The sequence below is a fragment of the Peromyscus leucopus genome, chromosome 8b, assembly GCF_004664715.2.
Source record: "Peromyscus leucopus breed LL Stock chromosome 8b, UCI_PerLeu_2.1, whole genome shotgun sequence".
Classification (NCBI taxonomy): domain Eukaryota; kingdom Metazoa; phylum Chordata; class Mammalia; order Rodentia; family Cricetidae; genus Peromyscus; species Peromyscus leucopus.
In genome coordinates, this window is record NC_051086.1 from 52,510,849 (window position 1) to 52,531,685 (window position 20,837).

At 49.8% G+C, this 20,837-nt stretch overlaps 1 protein-coding gene across 1 annotated transcript; it reads left to right on the forward strand.

The window, feature by feature from the left end:
- The first annotated feature begins 69 nt into the window (after nucleotides 1-69).
- On the forward strand, nucleotides 70-12,404 carry Tp53 (tumor protein p53). The gene is made up of 11 exons (XM_028869449.2): nucleotides 70-198; nucleotides 6,787-6,888; nucleotides 7,168-7,189; nucleotides 7,288-7,560; nucleotides 8,330-8,513; nucleotides 8,594-8,706; nucleotides 9,200-9,309; nucleotides 9,579-9,715; nucleotides 9,802-9,875; nucleotides 10,754-10,860; nucleotides 11,790-12,404. The coding sequence occupies exons 2-11, from the start codon at nucleotides 6,815-6,817 to the stop codon at nucleotides 11,869-11,871; spliced, it is 1,176 nt and encodes a 391-aa protein (XP_028725282.1). The 5' UTR covers nucleotides 70-198; nucleotides 6,787-6,814; the 3' UTR covers nucleotides 11,872-12,404.
- Nucleotides 12,405-20,837: the final 8,433 nt, after the last annotated feature.

Sequence of the window (20,837 nt, forward strand, 5' to 3'; positions counted from 1 at the left end):
TTTTGCCAGCAGTCTCGCGGGGTTTGCTGGGATAGGGACTTTCCCCTCCCATGTGCTCATACTAAAAGTTTTGTGCTTGAGTCCAGTGCCACCGGCCTGGCTGCAGCTGGCTGCAGGTAGCACCGGGGTCTGTGAGCACCCGGCATCCGGGTCCGGAACCTCCTTTCCAGCAGCGTGACACGCTCCCCTGGAGACCCGGTAAGTTACCGACTGAGCCTGATGAGTGCTCTCTGAGTCACCGGCTCTCGGTTCGCATCATCTGAGGCTAGAGAGAATCGTGGGGTTTGGGGGTGGGGAAGTGGGGGGGACTCCGCCGGCTTGGGCGAGGTGGGGGCAATGAGAGTTTGGCTGGCGGGATGAACAGGAATGCAATGTTGGAGATGATGTAGATGATGGGGCTCCTAGGACCAACCAGCCGAACACCTGAAAAGTAGATAGGGGGCTTGGGGGCAGCTGAGACGAACTAAGGGCTTTTCTCTCTGCCACCCCAGATGCACACCTATCTAGTCGCTGCTGGGCGGTGGAAGCCCCGGAAATAACATGCACAAAGCACCGTGATTCGAGGTCCACAGCTTAAGACTTTACAGCCCACAGCATCCTACTGGAACCTCGGGCTCCATTCCTTAATTAAATCTGGGTGACTCGGGAAGCCCTAGCTGCTACGGTCCCGCAACTTCCGGACCTTTGTCCCTAGAGTGATTTTTTTTTTTTTTCCAGCCGCACCCCAACCCTGCTAGTCGAAGAAAATCCAAAAGAAAAAACTGTTAGTCTTGACAATAAGAAGTGTTTGTCCTCGGGACCGACCGAGATCTCTTGGTCTGAAAGGCCCGCCGACCCTGTTATTGTTTGGCTCCACATCTGCATTTCTGCCGCTTGCGGGAGCATTTCCGGTTTCTTTTCTTAACCTTTTTTTTTTTTTTTCCGGAGCAGCTCACTGCTCACTCGACGAGAGGGGAGCAAAAAGGGGGGGACATGTATTCTAGACTGGTGCGGTTGCTTGAGGAAAACTGCTATCCTCGATCATCGCGTTTTCCTGGACTACTTGCTTGCTTTTGCAAAGGAGGAGGTGTTTATTTAAAAGAGTGCGAGGATAGGTCGTTTTTTGGTGCCGGAAAAACAAATTACTTAGTATCCGGTTTTGGGGTGAGCCATTCCCTTGCTGAACGCATTCCACACGTCCTGAAAGCGGAAGGGGCGTGCCTAGGCCACGGGCGCCCTGAGATCCTAAGTGCAGTCGCCCTGTGCAGGACTCTTCCAGGATAGACTATCCCCTGGCCCTGCATCGTCCATCTATAGAGCAGGTCATTTTATTAGAATTTCTTGCCGCGCACTAGACATTGTGCGCCTTTTTTCTTATTCTTAAGTAGTATCTCCACACAGCACTTGTGAAGGGGAATAAATTTCTTTTAGTCCCTCTGAAGGGACAAAATAAGTGAACGATGGATAGACCGGAAAAAAAAAATGTTTTTTCGTGGCTGCAGGCATAAAACTCAGTGGCAGACTAGAAATTCAAATTTATAGAGAAGTATACAAATGACTACCCTTGAAGTTTTAGCCGGGAAGGGAACCGAGTTAGTGAAGGTTAGACCAGACCATCCCGGGGGGTGGGGGGGGGTCGCTATTTTGTTATGCAGATAGCCTCCCAGCTCTTGTGATCCCTTGACTGGACTCTGAATGTGAAAAGACTCCAATCCAAAGCTAAAAAGGGAGTGCCCCTGAGCCCCTCCCCGGTTTACAAATGTAGAAATATGTAAATTTTGTTTACTTTTTTTTGCAACAACAACTTCGAGAGCTAGCCTTTATTTACAAAGGTCTTCAGTTTTAGTGCAGGGGAGTTGAGATCCAGGATGGGTAGTATACGCCTGTAATCTATGCTTAAATCATCTGTAGCTTACTTAAGACCATGTAATGTAAATGCTATTCAAATAATGTTATAGTGTTGGAGCCAGGCTAGACAGGGTGCTGCTAACCTTTAATCCCAGCGCTAGGGAGGCAGAGGCAGGTATCTTGTGAGTTTGGGGCCAGCCTGGTCTCAATAGAGAGAGTTCCAGACAGTCCGGCTATGCAGTGAGACACTATCTCAAAAAGCTGAATGTGTTAATGTTCAGCGCAGACGTGGGCCTGCATTACACAGTGGTGCTTTAGCAGCCTTAGAAAGCCAGAAGTAGGAGGGTCTCAAGTTCCAAACCAGCGTCTGATACATACAGGGAGTTCAAGATCAGCCTGAGCAATACAGTGAGACCCTGTCTTTAAACACACACACACACACACACACACACACACACACACACACACAGAAGTAGACACAGAAGGAACTGAAGTTCAAGGTCATCCATGGCTCTGTAGTTCTAGACCAACTTGGGATGAATTAGACAGTGTCTCAAAAAGAAGTTCAGGGGCCAGAGAGATGGCTCAGCAGTTAAGAGCACTGGCTGCTCTTCCAGAGGACCCGGGTTCAATTCCCAGCACCCACGTGGCAGCTCACAGTTCCAGGGGGCCCAACACCCTCACACAGACATGCATGCAGGCAAAACACCAGTGCACCTAAAATGAATGAGTTAATTTTTTTTAAAAAAAAGAAGTACAAAAATTAACATGTGTTAGCAAATCAAGCCTAGGAGGCGTTTGTTTCTACTGGAAGGAAGGGTCAGTGTGCGAGTCTGCAGTGCCAGGACTCCGAGGATGCTGAGACAAGAGAATTTGCCTTGAGTTGGAAACCATCCTGGGCTGCATGGCAAAACCTTGTCTCAGAAAAACCAAACAGTTGGGAGATATACGTGGTAGAGTATTTCACCTAGCATGCCTGAAGCCTGGGTTTAAACCCCAGAACCACGAAAACAAAGGATGAGTCAATCCATCTTGACCAAATGTGATTTGACCATGGATTGCTGTGTATCAAACAAATCTCTGTAATTCACACGAAAGTCCTGTGAATGCTTCAACAAGAGAGAAATGGCGGTTGACTGGACCTCGGCCTTTTCCATCCCTTTATTTCCGTTACATTTGTGATGTGGAACAATCTGAGTGCCTAGAATCCAGCGCTACCGCAGTTGTTAAGGCAGTCCAGGAACGAACAAGGCCGGCCTGCACTGTGAGGCTGTCTCAAGAAAGGGACAGGGGCACGGGCACGGAATAAATTCCAAAAGTGATGTATCCAAGGTGCTCAAGTGTTGACTCATTAGAGAAACTCACCTTGGAAGGGACAAAAGTAACTTTGACTCCTTAGTGTTAACTTGGTGGGATTCAAGACCTACACATAAAACTGGTAAACTTTTAGGGGAAAGTAACATCTTGTTGGGTTTGGTTTGGTTTGTTGCTTATTTTTCTGTCTTTAGCTGATGGAATGGGCCAAGTGTCTTTGTCTTGGTGTAGGAGAGGGTTGGTTACGAGGCTATTTGAAAATTTACCAAGCAAACATTGAATATTTTCTCTTGTTTCCACATTTTAGTTACATAAACAGTGTATGCGCCTGCTCTCTCTTGCTCTCTCTCTCTCTCTCTCTCTCTCTCTCCCTCTCTCCCTCTCTCCCTCTCTCTCTCTCTCCCTCTCTCCCTCTCCCTCTCCCTCTCCCTCTCCCTCTCCCTCTACCCTCTTGTTTAATAAAACTAAAGCCTTCTCTGGTGGTCAGCCAGGGTCCCATGAACTCTCTTCCTGAGACTTTCACAGGTTTTCACAGGTTTGTGAATTTTTGCTCGCCCTGACTTCCACACATTTTCATACATGTTTATAAAAATAAGTAGTCTTGTTGGACAGTGGTGGCGCACACCTTTAATCCCAGCACTTGGAAGGCAGAGCCAGGTGGATCTCTGTGAGTTCGAGGCCAGCCTGGTCTACAGAGCGAGTTCTAAGACAGCCAGGGCTGTACAGAGAAACTCTTGTCTTGAAAAACCAAAAAGAAGGAAAGAAAAGAGTTCTAAACTAGATGCAGTGGCTCACACCTGTAGTCTCAACACTTAGGAAACTGCGACAGGAGAATTGCCGTGTAGCCAGTCTACAGAGACTCAAAATAGAAAATAAAAGTACATAAAAAATAATGGTCTGCTTTTATTTATTTAGCTGGGATGTGTGTGTGTGTGTGTGTACACATGAGTTTTGGGGTAAGCAGGCTTGGTAGCCAGTACCTTTTCCAGTCACGAACCCATATATTTTCTGATTTTCATTAACTATTTTGAGTTTTCCTGCAGATTATATTTTTCACCCAATAGGTTTCCGAAGCATTTTTCAGGTGTGATTTCTCTAGCTCCGCATCCAGAGGAGCGCTGAGAGGAGCGCTTTTTGGTGCCAGCCTCCTGCTGGTCATGTCAGCTTTTCTAGGAAGTGTACCTGAGAAGTGGTTTTGCTGAGTAGGGAGAAGCCTGCTTTCAGCCGCCCCAGACACTGCCTTGTTACTTTTTAGAACCAGCAGTGTGTCCCTGACTTTTTTTTTTCCAGCGCTGGGAGTTGAACCCAGGGCCTTGGACATCATAGGCAAGAACTCTGCCACCAAGCTACACAGCCAGCTCCAGAAGATTTTTATACTAAACTCTGAAACATTAGGAGAATAATTTTGTTCGGAGTAGGGTGTGGCTTCCGGGTTCCCTTCCTTTGGTGGCAGTGGTGGTGGCGGCGGCCATGCCAATGGCGTTTGTTTGCTTTGGTTTGGCGGGTTGGAAGGTTGCCATAGACAAGCCTTGAACGCTTCCAGCCATCCTGCCTCAGCTTGAAGATCCTGGATACATGATTTCATTCCCTTAGCTCTCCTCCGTCTGTTAATAGCTCCTGCTTAGCTTTCTCGGGATCAAATGAGCGAGTCCCTGAAAGTAGCGGGCCTCTTCCGGCTTTATTACCTTCCCACCTGGCACTTTTCTTAAACATCCAGCCTTCATGACCATTGGCTTGATAAAATCCTAATATCGCAGCCTCCTGATAAGTTCCGAATCAAAGGGGTCTATATTGGCAACTGCTCTTTGTAAGGAAACCCTGAAAACATAATTACTCCTAACGACCTGGTGATAGAGCAAGGAGACCTCCTGTGTCTTATGAGGCACCCTCGAAGGAAGACGGAGACATTGGACAGCCGTCCCAGCACACACAGCACAGTTCCCTGACGAGGTGAACTGGATTAATGGGGAGCAGTTGGTACCACAGGGGCCCCACTAGCGCATAGAGCAAACGAGGCCATCACATTAACATTGCTGAGCCCTTAATACGCCAGGCACTTGTCTCCGTTTACGTGTGTGTGTGTGTGTGTGTGTGTGTGTGTGTGAAGGGTGAGGGGCGCTGAACCTGGGGCTTCACAAGCTAAGGAACTAGTCCACCACCGAGCTCCCCCAAGGTCAGATCTCAAGGAAATGAAAAGGCCAAAAGGTAGCCCTTTCAGATAGGCAGGATTTTACGGTAAATGTAAGAGTGAAATGTCTGACTGGGGACCTTTGGCTTCTGAACGTCCTCTCATAAATGTCTGTGGTTTTAATTATTAATCTGAAGAGGCTCTGGGCCTCCCCCACCCCTTTCCAGAGCCTCCTCAGTACCCAGAGTGAAGGGCTACAGTGTCCTTCCGTTTGTTTTCATCAGCTAAGACCTGCCTTGACAAGAGCCTGTGGTGGACAGGATCGTTGGGAGGCCATCTTTAACAAACGCTCGTTCCTTTGCCTTCTGTGTGTCCTCTGCAGGTCAGGTGGCAGGTGTGACTGTCAGACAGATAGGGTAGCCCATGTGAAGAGATTTCTCCAACTCCTAAGTCAATGAACCGGGCTCAAGCTACAGAAAAGTGGAAGTAGACGTTAAGATTATAATCAGCATTAGCAGCAATCGCCCTGGAATGTTTGTCGGTATTGTTAGAGAGAAAGGAAATGTGTGATGTCCCGGGGCGCTGGCCACAGGGCCCTGGTAGTTAATCCTGACACCTGAATTTAGTCCCCAGAACCCACCTTGTAGAAGGGGGGGGGGACCAAATCCTGCAGTCCGATCTCCACACTCGACTTGGCACACACACAAGTACACTTACAACAAATAAGTAAATGTTTAAATAAGGAAGTAATTCTTGTTTTAAGGATAGCCTAGTGCGGCCGCTTGAAAGCCAGCCTGGGAGAAAGTGAGATCATAGCCACATGGCTAATAATAATAACGAGCAAGAGAAAGTACCATACAGCTTAAGTGCTGTGAAGAATATAATGGTGTGGCCTGATGGAGCTTGGCTGGCTGCGATTGAGCATTCCTGAGGAGCTATGGCATACAAGATAAGGAAGAGCCTACCTCATAGCCACAGGGAGAAGAGCAACAGGAACCTTGCTCTTGTAGAAGGAATCACCACCCACTGAGCCGGGGAAGCTGGCTAGGGCCCAAAGAGAGGGACATTGGAATGTAGGGACATTGCTGATTCTTCAGGGATTTGTAAGGGGTTGGGGAGCCGTCCCAAGGGGACAGGAAGGACGACACTCACTGGTGGTCATTCTTGGAGATTTGCCCTAAAGAGGGTGTGAGCAGTGGGATCGTGTGTGTGTGTGTGTGTGTGTGTGTGTGTGTGTGTGTGTGTGTGTGAGAGAGAGAGAGAGAGAGAGAGATGAGTGATAACGGGGGTCGGGGGGGGGGGTGTGCTTCCCCAAAGGGAAGGAGGAGGAGAGTTGTAGGCTGTGGGTGGAGGAGAGCTCCTGAGGTGGGAAGTGCCTAATGCGAATCTGGTCAGAGGCCAGGCCAAGGCTAGGGCAACCTGGGAAGAGACAGAAGAGCTGCCCACTCCCTGCTGCTCGGGAAGTGGTGTCCCCTCACAGACTGTCTCAGACCCGGCCCTTCCCTTTCTTCTCACAGAAGCCTGGCTGACTTGTTGGATACTGCCATGGAGGAGCCACAGTCAGACCTCAGCGTTGAGCCCCCTCTCAGTCAGGAGACATTTTCAGACTTATGGAAACTGTGAGTAGATCTCATGGGGCCCCTAAGGTACACCATCCCTCCCCCACCCCAAGCACCCTGTCTGCCAGCAGAGGCCTATGATAAACAAAAACAGTGCTGAAACATGATATGGGCTTGGGTGCCTGTAATCCCTGCGTTTGGGAGGTGGAGGCAGGGGGATCCAAAGTTTGAGGTCATCCTCAACTACACAGCAAGTTCAAGGCCAGCCTGGGATAAGTGAGATTCTGTCTACAAAAAAAAGGCGGTCAGAAGTGCTAACTCTCTGCTCTTGTCTTACAGACTTCCTCAAAACAACGTTCTGGTAAGGATCAGGGCAGAACGGGACTGGAGGGCTGGGTGGGCTGGGCGGGTGGTGGACTGAGAGCACAGAACTGAAGTTCTCCTTTGGCCCATCCACAGTCCACCTCGCTGTCCTCTAATTCCATGGAGGATCTGTTCCTGTCCCAGGATGTTGCAAACTGGTTAGAAGGCCCAGATGAGACCCTCCAAGTGTCAGCAGCGACCTCTGCCGCCGAGGACCCTGTACCAGAGGCTCCCCTGCCGGTGGCCCCGGCACCAGCCACTCCTTGGCCCCTTTCGTCTTCTGTCCCATCCCAGAAAACCTACCAGGGCAAATATGGTTTCCGTCTGGGCTTCCTGCACTCAGGGACGGCCAAATCTGTCACGTGCACGGTCAGTGGCCCTCGGGCGGTGACTTTCATGTGACCTTTCCATGCCTGTTTTTTTCTGTCTAGGTTTTGGGGGTGGACTTTGATGTATGTCTCGGGGTTTAATTTCCCCCTGGACCTTGGCCTTTTATCCTTCTTCTCCGGTTCTCTGCATCTCTCCAGGGGGCCATGGAACTTTCTTTCCTTGAATTCCTTTCTTGGCTTTTGAAAATGCTCTTCTGAAGCCAGCACGGTGGCATACAGTGGAGCCCCAGCAGTTTGGGAGGTTGAGGCAGGATTGCTGAAGGCCAGCCTGAGCAGTATAGCAAGACTCCTTCTTACAAAAACAGGTCCCAGCGGGGTGACACACACCTATAACCTCAGCACTGGGGAGACTAAGAGAGGGGGAACAAAAGTTCAGGGCCATCCTTGGCTACATAGTAAGGTTCCCTTCTCAGGAAAAAAGAGAGAGAGGCCAGCGCAGACATTTAATCCCAGCACTCAGGAGGCAGAGTCAGGCGGATCTCTGTGAGTTCGAGGCCAGCCTGGGCTACAGAGTGAGTCCCAGGACAGCCAGGGCTACACAGAGAAACCCTGTCTCGAAAACCCCAAGACAGAGAGAGAAGGAAATGAGAGCTGCTGGTGTGTACCAATCCCGTCGTTGCCGGCTGCCCTCCACCGCGATACCCCGCATCCGGTAGCTGCTGGGCAGTGTTGTTCCTCAGATCCCCGTTCCAACCTTGTCCCTAAGCTGGCTTGTCCCCTGACCTTCGATTCTTTCTCCTCTCTTACAGTACTCCCCTCCCCTCAATAAGCTGTTCTGCCAGCTGGCAAAGACGTGCCCTGTGCAGCTGTGGGTCAGCTCCACCCCGCCGCCTGGGACCCGTGTCCGTGCCATGGCCATCTACAAGAAGTCACAGCACATGACAGAAGTTGTGAGACGCTGCCCCCACCACGAGCGCTGCTCCGATGGCGACGGTGAGCTCCCCGGGCTGGTGGCGGGGTTCGAACTGGTTGCCTGGGGTCTCCCAGCCTCTGACGTTCTTGATTGCTCTTAGGCTTGGCTCCTCCTCAGCATCTTATCCGGGTGGAAGGAAACTTGCGTGCCGAGTATCTGGATGACAGGCAGACTTTTCGGCACAGTGTGGTGGTGCCGTACGAGCCGCCTGAGGTTTGTTCTTTTGGTTTGGTTTGAAGATGGGGTTTGATTTGCTCTAGCCCAGACTGATTGATGTTGACCTTCTGGGAACCCTCCCGCCGCAGACTCCCGAGTGGTAGGCTTGTAGGTGTGAACTGCCACGCCCAGCCTGAGGTTTACTCTAACAAGAGGGTCTCTGGGAGAAGAGAGCTGGAAGGGGTTGTGGGTAGCCACTCAGGTGGGAGACAGAGAGGCTGAGTCCTGCCCCCTCACCATCACCGTGCTTGGGATACACCCCAGCCTCACACACGCTAAACAAGTGTTGTATCCACCTCCAGCCCGCTGGCTTCTCATCTCGCACCCTCTTCCCCAGGAGCTGTGCAGAGTGGGTAGGATGGCCCCGCTCAGCAACTGAAACTGAGGCTTTCTAGAGGCTGTAGGCCTGGTTGCTGCAGGTTCCCTGTGGTGGGATGGGGAGTGACCTGGCCTGGGTCCTGTGTGTGTGCTATGCTGTGTCCTCCCCCAGGTTGGCTCTGACTGTACCACTATCCACTACAACTACATGTGTAATAGCTCCTGCATGGGCGGCATGAACCGCCGGCCCATCCTCACCATCATCACACTGGAAGACCCCAGGTAGGCAGCCGCACGCTACGCCGAGCTCCTCCCCAGCCTGTCCCTGTGCCGTGGCTCCCACCGGCTACCACATGCCTAGCTAGCCCTCTTTAGCTCTTGCCCTGTTTGTATAATGAAGTCTCCTCCTCCGTTCCCTCTCTGGCTCGGGGACTTCACCTATCTGTGGCTTCTGGGTGTCCCTTGGGCTGGGGGGCCGGTTGTTTACTGATACTCAGAATAGGACCAGCTTTCTTACAGTCTTGAGTTTCCCCTCTTCTCACCCCGGGCAGTGGGAACCTGCTGGGACGGAACAGCTTTGAGGTTCGTATTTGTGCCTGTCCTGGGAGAGACCGTCGCACGGAGGAAGAAAATTTCCGGAAAAAGGGAGAACCTTGCCCAGAACTGCCCCCAGGGAGTGCTAAACGAGGTAGGCGGGCAGGGCCGAGAAGGTGGAGGACGGGGTTCAGCGTCACCCCAAACTCATCCTCTTGTCTCCGCTTTCCTTTTTCACAGCGCTGCCCACCAGCACCAGCTCCTCTCCCCAGCCAAAGAAAAAGACACTCGACGGAGAATATTTCACCCTTAAGGTACCAAGACTGGGGGGGTCGCATGCCAAGATGTGTCTGTTACTGCCTTTGTCGATGCCTCTCGCAGGTATCAAGCTAGAATTACTGCCAGGTTCAAGTTCTGAGTCTAGTACACGAAATACTATTTCTCTTTCAGCTGCTTTGTCTCTAGCTACGGCGGCATTAGCCTCAGAGCGCATGCTCAGTGGGCAGTGATGCCTCCGAGACTGCGGCTCTCCTTTGTACCTAACTTGAGAACACCGACTTAGACCATAATACAGGTGCTCCTCTGCTTAAGATAGGAACGTGTCCTGGCAAACTCATCGTCAGAGGAAAATGCCATCTGTAAAAAATGCATTTAGAGCCAGGCATGGTTGACACGTACCTGTAATCTCAGAACTGGGGACAGTGGCTGCAAATCTGAAGCTTGCAAAAAAAAAAAAGATAATCAAAAAAGGACATTTGGGTTTAAGGACACAGCTCAGTTTCAGGATACTTACCTAGCATGCACCAGGCCCTAGATTCCTGGTGGCACACGGTGCATTTGATCCACCTAACCTCCAGGACTCCACAGACCAGCAGCACAGCGCATTTCCCAGATTGAATTTCCCCCTGTGATCGTGCTGTTGAGAGCTGGGGCTGTCTGTCTGTCTGTCTGTCTGTCTGCCGCCAGCATCAACAGGGCATCCCGCTATGTTATCGTTCACTGGAAAGGGCCCAAATTTGATGCACACTTTCTCCTGAATGCCCGTTGCTTTCACACCATCATAAAGTACCCCCCAAAACTGTAAGTCATACCATCTTAAGTTGGGGACCAACTTTCAGAAAGGAAGTTGTCAGAGGCATGGAAGCGGTTCCGTGGCTTTGCCCGACACCCATCCCCTCCTCCCTTGTCGCAGATCCATGGTCGGGAACGCTTCGAGATGTTCCGGAAGCTGAATGAGGCCTTGGAGTTCAAGGATGCTCACACTGCAAAGGGGTCGGGAGACAGCAGGGCCCACTCCAGGTGAGAGAGGCGAGGCGGCTCCCAGCTGCGGTGACCCCACCCGACCTTACACTTTCTGGTAAAAGACAGCAGACTCATTCTGCTGGGTGGGGTGGTTCTTTGGGGGTCTGGGGTTATTCTACCCTGCCAAGTGCTAATGGGCCCTGGAAGGCCTGCTTACCACCCCCCCATCTCAGGCTCAGTTTCCTCATAACGTGGAATGAGGGAGAAGGGATGGTGTCACGTGAGATCCTGTAACCTCAGCAGTAAGGGAGGCAGAGGTCAGGCCATTATTGGAAGTTTGCAGTCTTCATAAATGTGTGTGTGTATCAAGTTCCAGGCCAGCTAGGGCTACATAGCAAGACCCGGGGGGAGGGGGGGGTTTGCTGGTGCTGGTGTGAAAGGAGAGATAAACTGATTCCCACAAGTGCTTCAACCTTTTCTGCGAGACCATTTTAAATTCTTAAATCCCCACCTTTTTCCACCGAGCGGCACTTTTAATCCCAGCACTCGGGAGGCAGAACCAGGCGGATCTCTGTGAGTTCAAGGCCAGCCTGGGCTATAGAGCGAGATCTAGAACAAGCACCAAAACAACACAGAGAAACCCTGTCTTGAAAAACCAAAAAAAAAAAGGGGGGGGGGGGCTGGAGAGATGGCTCAGAGGTTAAGAGCACTGGCTGCTCTTCCAGAGGTCCTGAGTTCAATTCCCAGCAACCATATGGTGGCTCACAACCATCTGTAATGAGATCTGGTGCCCTCTTCTGGCCTGCAGGTGTATATGCTCTATACAAAATAAGTAAATAAATCCTTTAAAAAAAAAAAAAAAAAAACCCAAAAAAAAAAAAAGGTCCAGTTTTTCCAGCCTCCAACCTAGAGCCTTCCAGACTTGATCAAGGAGAAAAGCCCAAACTGCTACCTCCTATCACACCATCTCTCCTGTCTTCCTCCAGCTACCTGAAGTCCAAGAAGGAACAGTCTACCTCCCGTCATAAAAAACTAATGATCAAGAGAGAGGGGCCTGATTCAGACTGACATCCTCTGCCCCAGTCAGCAACCTCCAGTCCCCTGTCCTTTCCGCCGTTGTGACTTGGGTGGTGGGATGCACCAACGCAGCTTTTAGGATTCTGACCCTGAGGAGAGTCCTGAAGAGAGGAAGAAAATTCCTGTAGGTGGGGTGGAAGTTTCCAATTGGCTCTATGCAGTGGTGAGGCTTTTATACCTTGCGGCTAGGACGCGGCCCCCTCTGTGAGCGCTGGTTCCTGGCCCCTGTTGGGGGATGGGTTGGTAGTTGCCAGGTCTCTGCTGGCCCAGCGAAATCCTATCCAGCCACTTGTTGGACCCTGGCACCTAAAATGAAATTTCACCCCACCCTACGCCCTGTAAGATTCTATCTTGGGCTCTCAGGGTCCCATGTCCACCAAGACCCATTTTCATTCCCCGCTCTGCTCAGGATCAGTGTCTTCGAGCTCTGCCTACCCTTTCTGCCTTCACCACCCCCTCCCTTTTTATACCCTCTTTTATATATCAATCTCTCATTTTACAATAAAATTTTGTTATCACTGGTATGGTTTTTGAGGGGTTGATAGCAGCCTAGGCTGCCTGGACCCCCAGGTTACGGGGATGAATTTGAGGGGCAGCCTCCTGAGTCCAGACAGTGTTGGAGTCAGGGGTGGAGTTCTGGGGTTCCAGAAGAGGAACAAAGCTAGGGACTGGGTCAGTCTGTGGGCTGCATGACAACAAGGGAGAGCGGTCGCTCCATTCATAACCGGGGAACCGACTGTCCCTCCTCCCCCCTGCCAGGGCTGGCACACAGTCCTCACCCACCCCTACTTCTAGGCTCAGGCGGCTGCTGCTGTCCTCTGGGCAGCCTCTCACCGAGGATTACGGGATTTAAATGTCTGATTTAGCAAGCCTGAGCCTCTGGAGCGGCCATCTGCTCCACAGGAAAGGATTCGGGGTGCCTGGGTCCACAGGGAACGGGGTGGCTGCTGCTGGGTGGAGAGGCCAGTGGGAGGCCTGCCAGCTGGGGTCCCAGGAAACCGGGGGCAGTTAAGGTGAGGTGTGGGGCCTTCCCAGCATCCCCACATCCTGGGCCCCGGGCCAGGCAATTGAATGAATTGAAGCCTTGCACTTTGCCAGGAAATCCTTTGAAAGGGCTTCTTGGGATAGGGAGGAGAGTCAGAGCTGGGCAGCCCGACACCCTCCCACCCACCCTTCTCAGTGCTGCTGGCTCCCAGGGAGGGGGGCTAGGCCAAGCTCCCCCCATCGCCTGCTGTGGCCTGAGCCAGTGCCAACGGGGAGAGCCAGTCGGTGAGCACGTGGCTTGGCCTTGTCTCTTGGTAATGGAGAAAGGGGTACTGGTACTGAGGTCCAGAGGGACTTTAGGGCCACCGTCCTCTGCCTGTCAACCAGGCTTGAAGTGCCAGTGGTGTCCTTTGCCTGCCTAAGGGTCCTGTACAGCTTGAAGGGACCAGCCTCCTACCTCAAGTGGCTACCAGATGTTCTCACAGCAAACTAGGACCCACTTTTCACTTTTAGTTCTATGTGTGTGTGATACCAATCAAACCCAAAACTTTTTTGATGTGGGGGTTGGTTTATTACTTTTTTTTGGGGGGGGGGGTTAATTTGCTTTTAGTTTTTTCTTGAGACATGGTTTCTCTGTGCATCCTTGGCTGCCTTGGAACTTGCTCTGTAAACCAGGCTGGCCTTGAACTCAAAGATCCACCTGCCTCTGCCTCCCAAGTGCTGGGATTAAAGGCCTGTGCCGCCACCACCCGGCTCCCAAAACTGTCTTACATGCTAGTTACTGTCTTTATCCACAGACCTTTCATGTGGCCATTGGCTCCAGCTACCAAGCAAGCTGGAGTTCTTTTCTCTTTTTCTTTTTTTAAAAAGATTTATTTATTATGTATACAATGTTCTGCTTCTGCTTGCACATATCCCTTCAGACCAGAAGAGGGCACCAGATCTCATTACAGATGGTTGTGAGCCACCATGTGGTTGCTGGGAATTGAACTCGGGACCTCTGGAAGAGCAGCCAGTGCTCTTAACCTCTGAGCCATCTCTCCAGCCCCTGGAGTTCTTTCTTTTAACTCAGTCCTTCTCCCTCTTATACACAGGACACAGAAAAGGGCTTCCCACCCACTCCCCCTTATCCCCTCTTTTTGTTCCATAGCTTTACTGAGATATGAATAAATCCAAAGAACTGTGTTCAAGGGTCACAAACATGAGCCCCTTATCTTAAAAAAAAAAAAAAAAAAAGTAGATGATAGCCAAATTAGGCGTTTTCTTTACAGTTACCGTTTGTGTGGGGGGCAGGTAACAGTTACGATAGACTCTTCTGGCAGAATTCTACTAAACAGAAAAAATGCAGCACTACCACCCCATTCCTTTGTTTGGTTTGGTTTTGGTTTTTTTGGTTTGGTTTTGGTTTTGGTTTTGGTTTGTTTGTTTGTTTGTTTTGGTTTTTCGAGACAGGGTTTCTCTGTGTAGTTTTGGTGCCTGTCCTGGATCTCACTCCGTAGACCAGGCTGGCCTCGGACTCAAAGATCCACCAGGCTCTGCCTCCCGAGTGCTGGGACTAAAGGTGTGTGCCATTACCACTCAGCTCCCATTCCTTCATTTTTTATTTTCAGACAATATCTTGCTAACTAAGTAGCCCAGGCTGGCCTCAACACTGATCTCTTTACTTCCAAGTGCAAGGATTAGAGCCATGGATCATCACACTCAGCCAGACCAGAACCTAACACTCCCTCACGCTCACATTTCCCTATATTTTGTCTTTAATTCTGTCCTGCTCCCCCAGGTCTTCAGAAAGATCCATATTGGTCCTCTAATCCCCTTTTTGAGGAGCTGGTATCAGTTGATGGAGAATACTGAGGTTTCCGGTTTCTGGCCAGCTCTTCTGTGAGCTGTGTAACCTGGCGTGAATTACTAACCTCTCTGGCTCCACTCACTGGCTATTTTCTTTGATTGCATCCATCATCTATTAGTTGATATTCACAGGGACCCTGTGGCATTTGACCCCTGCCAGGAGGTAAATACCTCAGAACTTATTCCACTGAGGTCTAAAATCCAATCTCCTTGTAACTCTAACCTACTTTACAACATTTTAGGTCAATATATTTTTTTGTTTTTTGAAGAAATGGTGAGGTACTGGACCTGGGATTTAGACATGCTAAGCATGAATTATACCATGAGCCAAACCCCCAACCCCTATCCTGGCTTGATTTTGTTTGGTTTCAGGGGTTTTGTTATTGTTGTTGCTGTTTTGTTTTGTTTTGTTAGTTTTTGAGGTGGTAGGGTCTCATGTAACACAGCTCGCTTCCAGGCTGCTGTGTAATATAGAATGCACTGGACTCTTGCCTCTACCTCCAGAATGCTGTGATTATAAACATGTCACCCCTCCCATTGTGTGTGTGTGTGTGTGTGTGTGTGTGTGTGTGTTTAGAAATTTAGGAAACATATTGGATCTCTGGATTTGAGACCAGCCTGGTGTACACTGAAAGTTCCAAGATAGCCAGGACTACACAGAGAAACGTCTTGAATAAACAAACAAACAAACAAAAAAACATAGGGCCAGGCGGCGGCGGCGCACGCCTTTAGTCCCAGCACTCGGGAGGCAAAGCCAGGCAGATCTCTGAGTTCGAGGCCAGCCTGGTTTATCTACCTAGTGAATTCCAGGACAACCTGGTCCACATAGTGAGTTCCAGGTATTCTGGGAAATACATAGCCCTGAGTGCTTTCATTATTTAAGAGAGAAAAATGAAGGAACTTGGGGGTTGGAGGAGAGGCTCCATGTCTGGAAACACATCCTGCTCTTCCGGAGGACCAGGGTTCTCTTCCCAGCACCCGTCAGGGGGTTCACAAATCTCTAGGAGATTCAACTTCTTCTCCAAAGGTACCTGCACACACATGGTACACATACACACACTCACACACACACACATGCACAAATAAAACAAGTGACTAAGTCTTAAAGAAAAGAAAGGGACCTAGTACTCATCCTAAAATTGAAGCTATAAATTACTGACATCTGATTGAAAGGATAAATCCGAAGCAGGAACTTTAAAATGTATGTTTACAATGAAAAGTTAAAAGGCTGCAGCCATAGCTTGGCAGAGACTCAAGATGTGCAAAGCCCTGGGTCCATCCCCAGTGCTGTCACCAAAAGAGAAAGGGAGGCGGGGGAAGGGGAAAGGGGAGGGACGAGGAAAGGGAAGGAAAAGGAAGACCTGGGGAAGGATCATTTGGGCTCAGAGATTGGAGGTCAGTTTAGGCAAGACAGTAAGACACTACCTTGAAAGAAGGAAGAGGAGAGGGAGGACACCGAGGGGCTGGAGGTGTAACTCCATGTTAGAGCACGTGCCCATCCTGAAGACCTTAGCTTTGATTCCCCACATCAAAAAGTCAAGTATCGCCGGGCGGTGGTGGCGCACGCCTTTAATCCCAGCACTCGGGAGGCAGAGGCAGGCGGATCTCTGTGAGTTCGAGGCCAGCCTGGTCTACCAAGTGAGTTCCAGGAGAGGCGCAAAGCTACACAAGAGAAACCCTGTCTCGAAAAACCAAAAAAAAAAAAAAAAAAAAAGTCAAGTATCTGAGTGTGGTGGCAGAGGGAAGCAGAGGCGGGAAGGTCTCCGTGAGTTCAAGGCCAGGCTAGTCTACAAAGCCATTCTAGGCCAGCCAGTGCTTCATAGCGAGACTGTGTCTCAAACAGGTAAGTAAACAAGCAAACAAAAACCTCCTCTGAGGAAAGCTGAGGCAGGAGCGCAAGAATGCCAGGTAGCTTGGCCAACATCAGGAGATCCTTTCTCAAAACAAACAAAATTGAGCTAGTCTGGAAGGAAAAATATAAAATCAAATGGCCCACTGTTTATTCTGGGACATAGGAAAAGAGTCAACGTCTCTGAATCTGTTCAAAATTATGCTACGGGTCTGACATACTGTCACACACCTTCAGTCGCAGCACTCACTCAGGAGGCAGAGGCAGGTGGATCTATGTGAGTTCGAGGCCAGCCTGATCATAGCAAGCTCCAGGCCCGCTAGGGCTATATAGTGAGACCTTGTCTCAAATAATAACAACAACAACAACAACATTACACTAAGGGTTAAGACTGTAGCTCTGCGGAGTGTGTGCCTACCATGCTAGAGACCCTTCTCTCCATCCAGAGTGAAAGAAAGAAAGAAAGAAAGACAGCGCGGATGTCACTCGGTTGGTGGAGCATTTGCCTAATACGCATGAAGCTCTGGGTTTAATACTCATCGCCAAACAAGTCAGGTATCCCTGACCCAAATATTATCAGAATACATCGCTGAATTTGAAAAATATTATGCTCTAACCAGTTTAGTCCAGAGTCAGGGTTCATTTTAGCATAGAATCTGTCAACAATTCATAATTGTAACAAAATAAAGGAAAAATTATATGATCATATCAACAGGTGCTGAAACATATTTGATTACATTGCAACTGCCATGCCTTAAAAGATACTTTTTTAATTAAAACAGAATAGACTGGTAATAGAATACCCATGAGTTTTTTTTGTTTTTGTTTTTTTGTTTTTTTTAAATACTCAAAGTTGAACTGAGGGCCTTGCACAGACTATACAAGCTACTGAGCTGTATGGCCAACAGATCAATCCTACAAATAGGTAAGGGTTAAGACCATTTTCAGCTGGAGTGAGAGCTGTACAGGGCTGTCCGCTAACTTTGGTTTTAATGCACTGGAGAAGGCCAAAAAGAGGCCAGAGCGATGACACAGCCCTTAAGAGGCCTGGCTGCTCTTTCAGGGGACTGGGGTTCGATTCCTAGCACCACATGGCGGCTCCTAACCATCTGTAACTCCAGTTCCAGGCCATCCGATGCCCTCTTCTGGCCTCCTTGGGCACCAGGCACGAATGTGATGCACAGATGTACATGTGAAACATTCATACACATGAAAAAATAAATCTTAGACTGAAATTGAGATTGATTCTCTCTCAAAGAAAAGCCCATGCCTGCCATCCCAGTGCCTGGGGGGGGGGGGTAGTACAGGAAGACTGAAGCAAATTGGAGGCTAGCCTTGGCTACATGCACCCTCATTTCAGAAAGCGGGGGTGGGAGGCTTTTATATTTTTAGACCAGTCTGTAGCTCAGGCTGATTTCAAGTTCCCGTGGAAGGGGTGATGACCTGGAACCTTTTAGCCGCTGGCCTCCGTCTCTGAGTACTACCAGGTTTGTTGTTTTCTGCTTTTTTGGTTTTGGTTTTTTGAGACAGGGTTTCTCTGTATAGCCTTGGCTATCCTGGAACTCGTTCTGTAGACCAGGCTGGCCTTGAACTCACAGAGATTCACCTGCCTCCTGTGTGCTAGATTAAAAGGTGTGCTCACGAATACTACCAGTCTTACTCAGTGGAAATTAAACTAGGGGGCCTCGTGTATGCCAGGCTTCTACTTTGGGGATGGGAGAAGCAGCAGGCATCGGTTCTCAGGCTATGTTCTCTACCACCCAGCTGCACTTCCAACCGAAATTATCACAAATTTATAGGCATAGCCAATAGTGCTTTAAAACAAAGAGTGAGGACTGGGCACGTAGCTGTACAGTATAGCATTACTATCAAGGCATCGCACCCATGTGCACAGACCCATACTCAGACACACATGCAAATACATAATTAAAATTTTTTAAATAAAAATTAAAGTTAGGAGCTAGCACACACTTGCAATCGCAGTATTCTGGAAGTACAGGTGAGCCTATCAGGAGTTCAAGGCCAACCTGTCTTCACATTAAATTGGGCTTAATATTTGCATAGAAAAATAACTTGTACATGTGCATGCACAGCATTATGAATGCCAAAACAAAAGGTAAAATCCGAAACCTAGCAAGCGGTGGTGGCACACGCCTTTAATCCCAGCACTCGGGAGGCAGAGCCAGGCAGATCTCTGTGAGTTCGAGGCCAGCCTGGTCTACAGAGTGAGTTCCAGGACAGGCTCCAAAAGCTACACAGAGAAACCCTGTCCCAAAAAAGCCAAAACAAAATCCACAACCTAAGAAGAAAATGATTAGTTATCAATACATTTCCTTCCCTATATACCACAATGAATGTATATATACACCTATCCTTTTTTCGTATGTTTCTGTATATTTTCACACAAAATTGAGATCCTAGGTCAATATGGTCATGCAGACCAGCACTTGGAAGGCTAAAGCCGGAAAATTGCCATAAATTTCAAAGAAAAAAGAAAAAAATTGGAATCCTACAGTTCCTAGTTCCCTTGTCAACTAATCTGTCTCAAATCGTTTATGAATGCTCTTGTCTCTAAGAGAACTTGCCTGTGGAGCCCGACAACAGACCACTCTCCTTCCCGGAAGCACCAGTCTGTCTTGTACGACAGTTTCTCATGTGCTTCTTATGTGTCTATTAAACCGGGGCCAAGGGCGCTGCCCTCGGCATAAGTGTGTACTCTACTCAAGGTGCCTAACGTCCACACAGAGGCTTCAGAGAGCTAACCCAGTGTGCGTGAACGTGAGGACATAAGAGAAGGGACCTGATGCTTCGCCGCCGGAAGGCAAAGGTCAAAATGGGAGTCCGTGCTCAAGGCCTGGCAACCCCAGCATCTCCTAAATCCATCCTCCAGTCGTTTCTCAGGATCATCCCAAATTCTCAGGAAAGGACAAGCACACGGGGCTCTGTGTATGATATATATTTATATATATAATCACTCTCATTTTATTGTACTTCATCCTTTTTACAGTAGATCTGACACAGGCATTAAATAACTGCGGGGGGACCACTGGGAAGATGAAGGGGCGGGAGAACCCGGGCACACGAGGGAGGAAGACACAGATCCAGTGGGAGGGAAGAGGAAAGGATCCATTTGAGGGTGGGATGCAGGGGCCGCAGTGTTAACGAAGAAGGCGAGGTTAGGAAGGATAAAGACAAGCAGAGGAACCGGAGGAAAATGCCTCTCCAACGGAAGAAAACTCAGAGCAGGAGACTCTTACTTAACATTCTAGGGGAGTTATGGGAGTTGTTTGTTTGTTTGTTTTTTAAAGGCAAAAGAGTCTGAAGGAGATGGAGCCCAGAAACTCGGAGCTGGGCCAGAGGGGGGTGTCCGAGGCTTTCAGGCTGGCGTGCAGAAAGCAGAAAGGGAGAAGCGAGTGAGTGATCGGTTACTAACTTGCGAGGAGAAGCCAGAGAGAGCATGGGGGTGGGTAGATCTGGGCTCAGGGAGTCCCCCCAGGCAGCTGACGTTTCCAAGGTGGCCACTGGGGATAGAGCCAAGACAGCAGCCCCTCCCCCAGAGCTCCCTGGGAAGTAGAACTTGAAAGATATTCTGGGAAGGCCAGTGGGGGAAGGGAGTCAACAGTTAAAAACAAAGTGGATAGTCAGCCCAGGTCAAGCCCGACTGTGTAGGAGCTGTTTGGATGACAGGAGGGACCAGGATGAAGTTCAAGTCCAGGCCTACTAGAGAATTTTCTAGAAGAATTAGAGCCTTCTCTTCCAGTCCCCCTTCCCCAGAACATGGACTCCTAATTGGGGGAGAAGTAGGGTGTACCAGGAAGGAAAGAAAAGGCCACAGAACCTACTCAGTACTCAGTTACAAATGGCTCTTCTCAGAGGGGACGGGGAGGGGAGAGGAGAGAGACCTGCTGGAGGAAGCAGAGGTCAAAGCCACCAAGATACTGGCTACAGTGACAGAAGTGTGAAGAGATAAAAGGAAGAGAGGAGCCCAGTAACGGTGGAAGAACATTCATCTCTGGGAAGCAAAGGGCTGACCGTGGCCAGGGGAGGGGTCTGTGAGGTGAGGGAGAGGGGTCTGTGGAGGGGAGGAGGAGGGGCCTGTGAGGTGAGGGAGAGGGGTATGTGGAGGGGAGGGGGGGCCTGTGGAGGTGAGGGAGAGGGGTCTGTGGAGGTGAGGAGGAGGGGCCTGTGAGGGGAGGGGGGGCCTGTGGAGGTGAGGGAGAGGGCTCTGTGGAGGTGAGGGAGAGGGGTATGTGGAGGGTAGGGGGGGCCTGTGGAG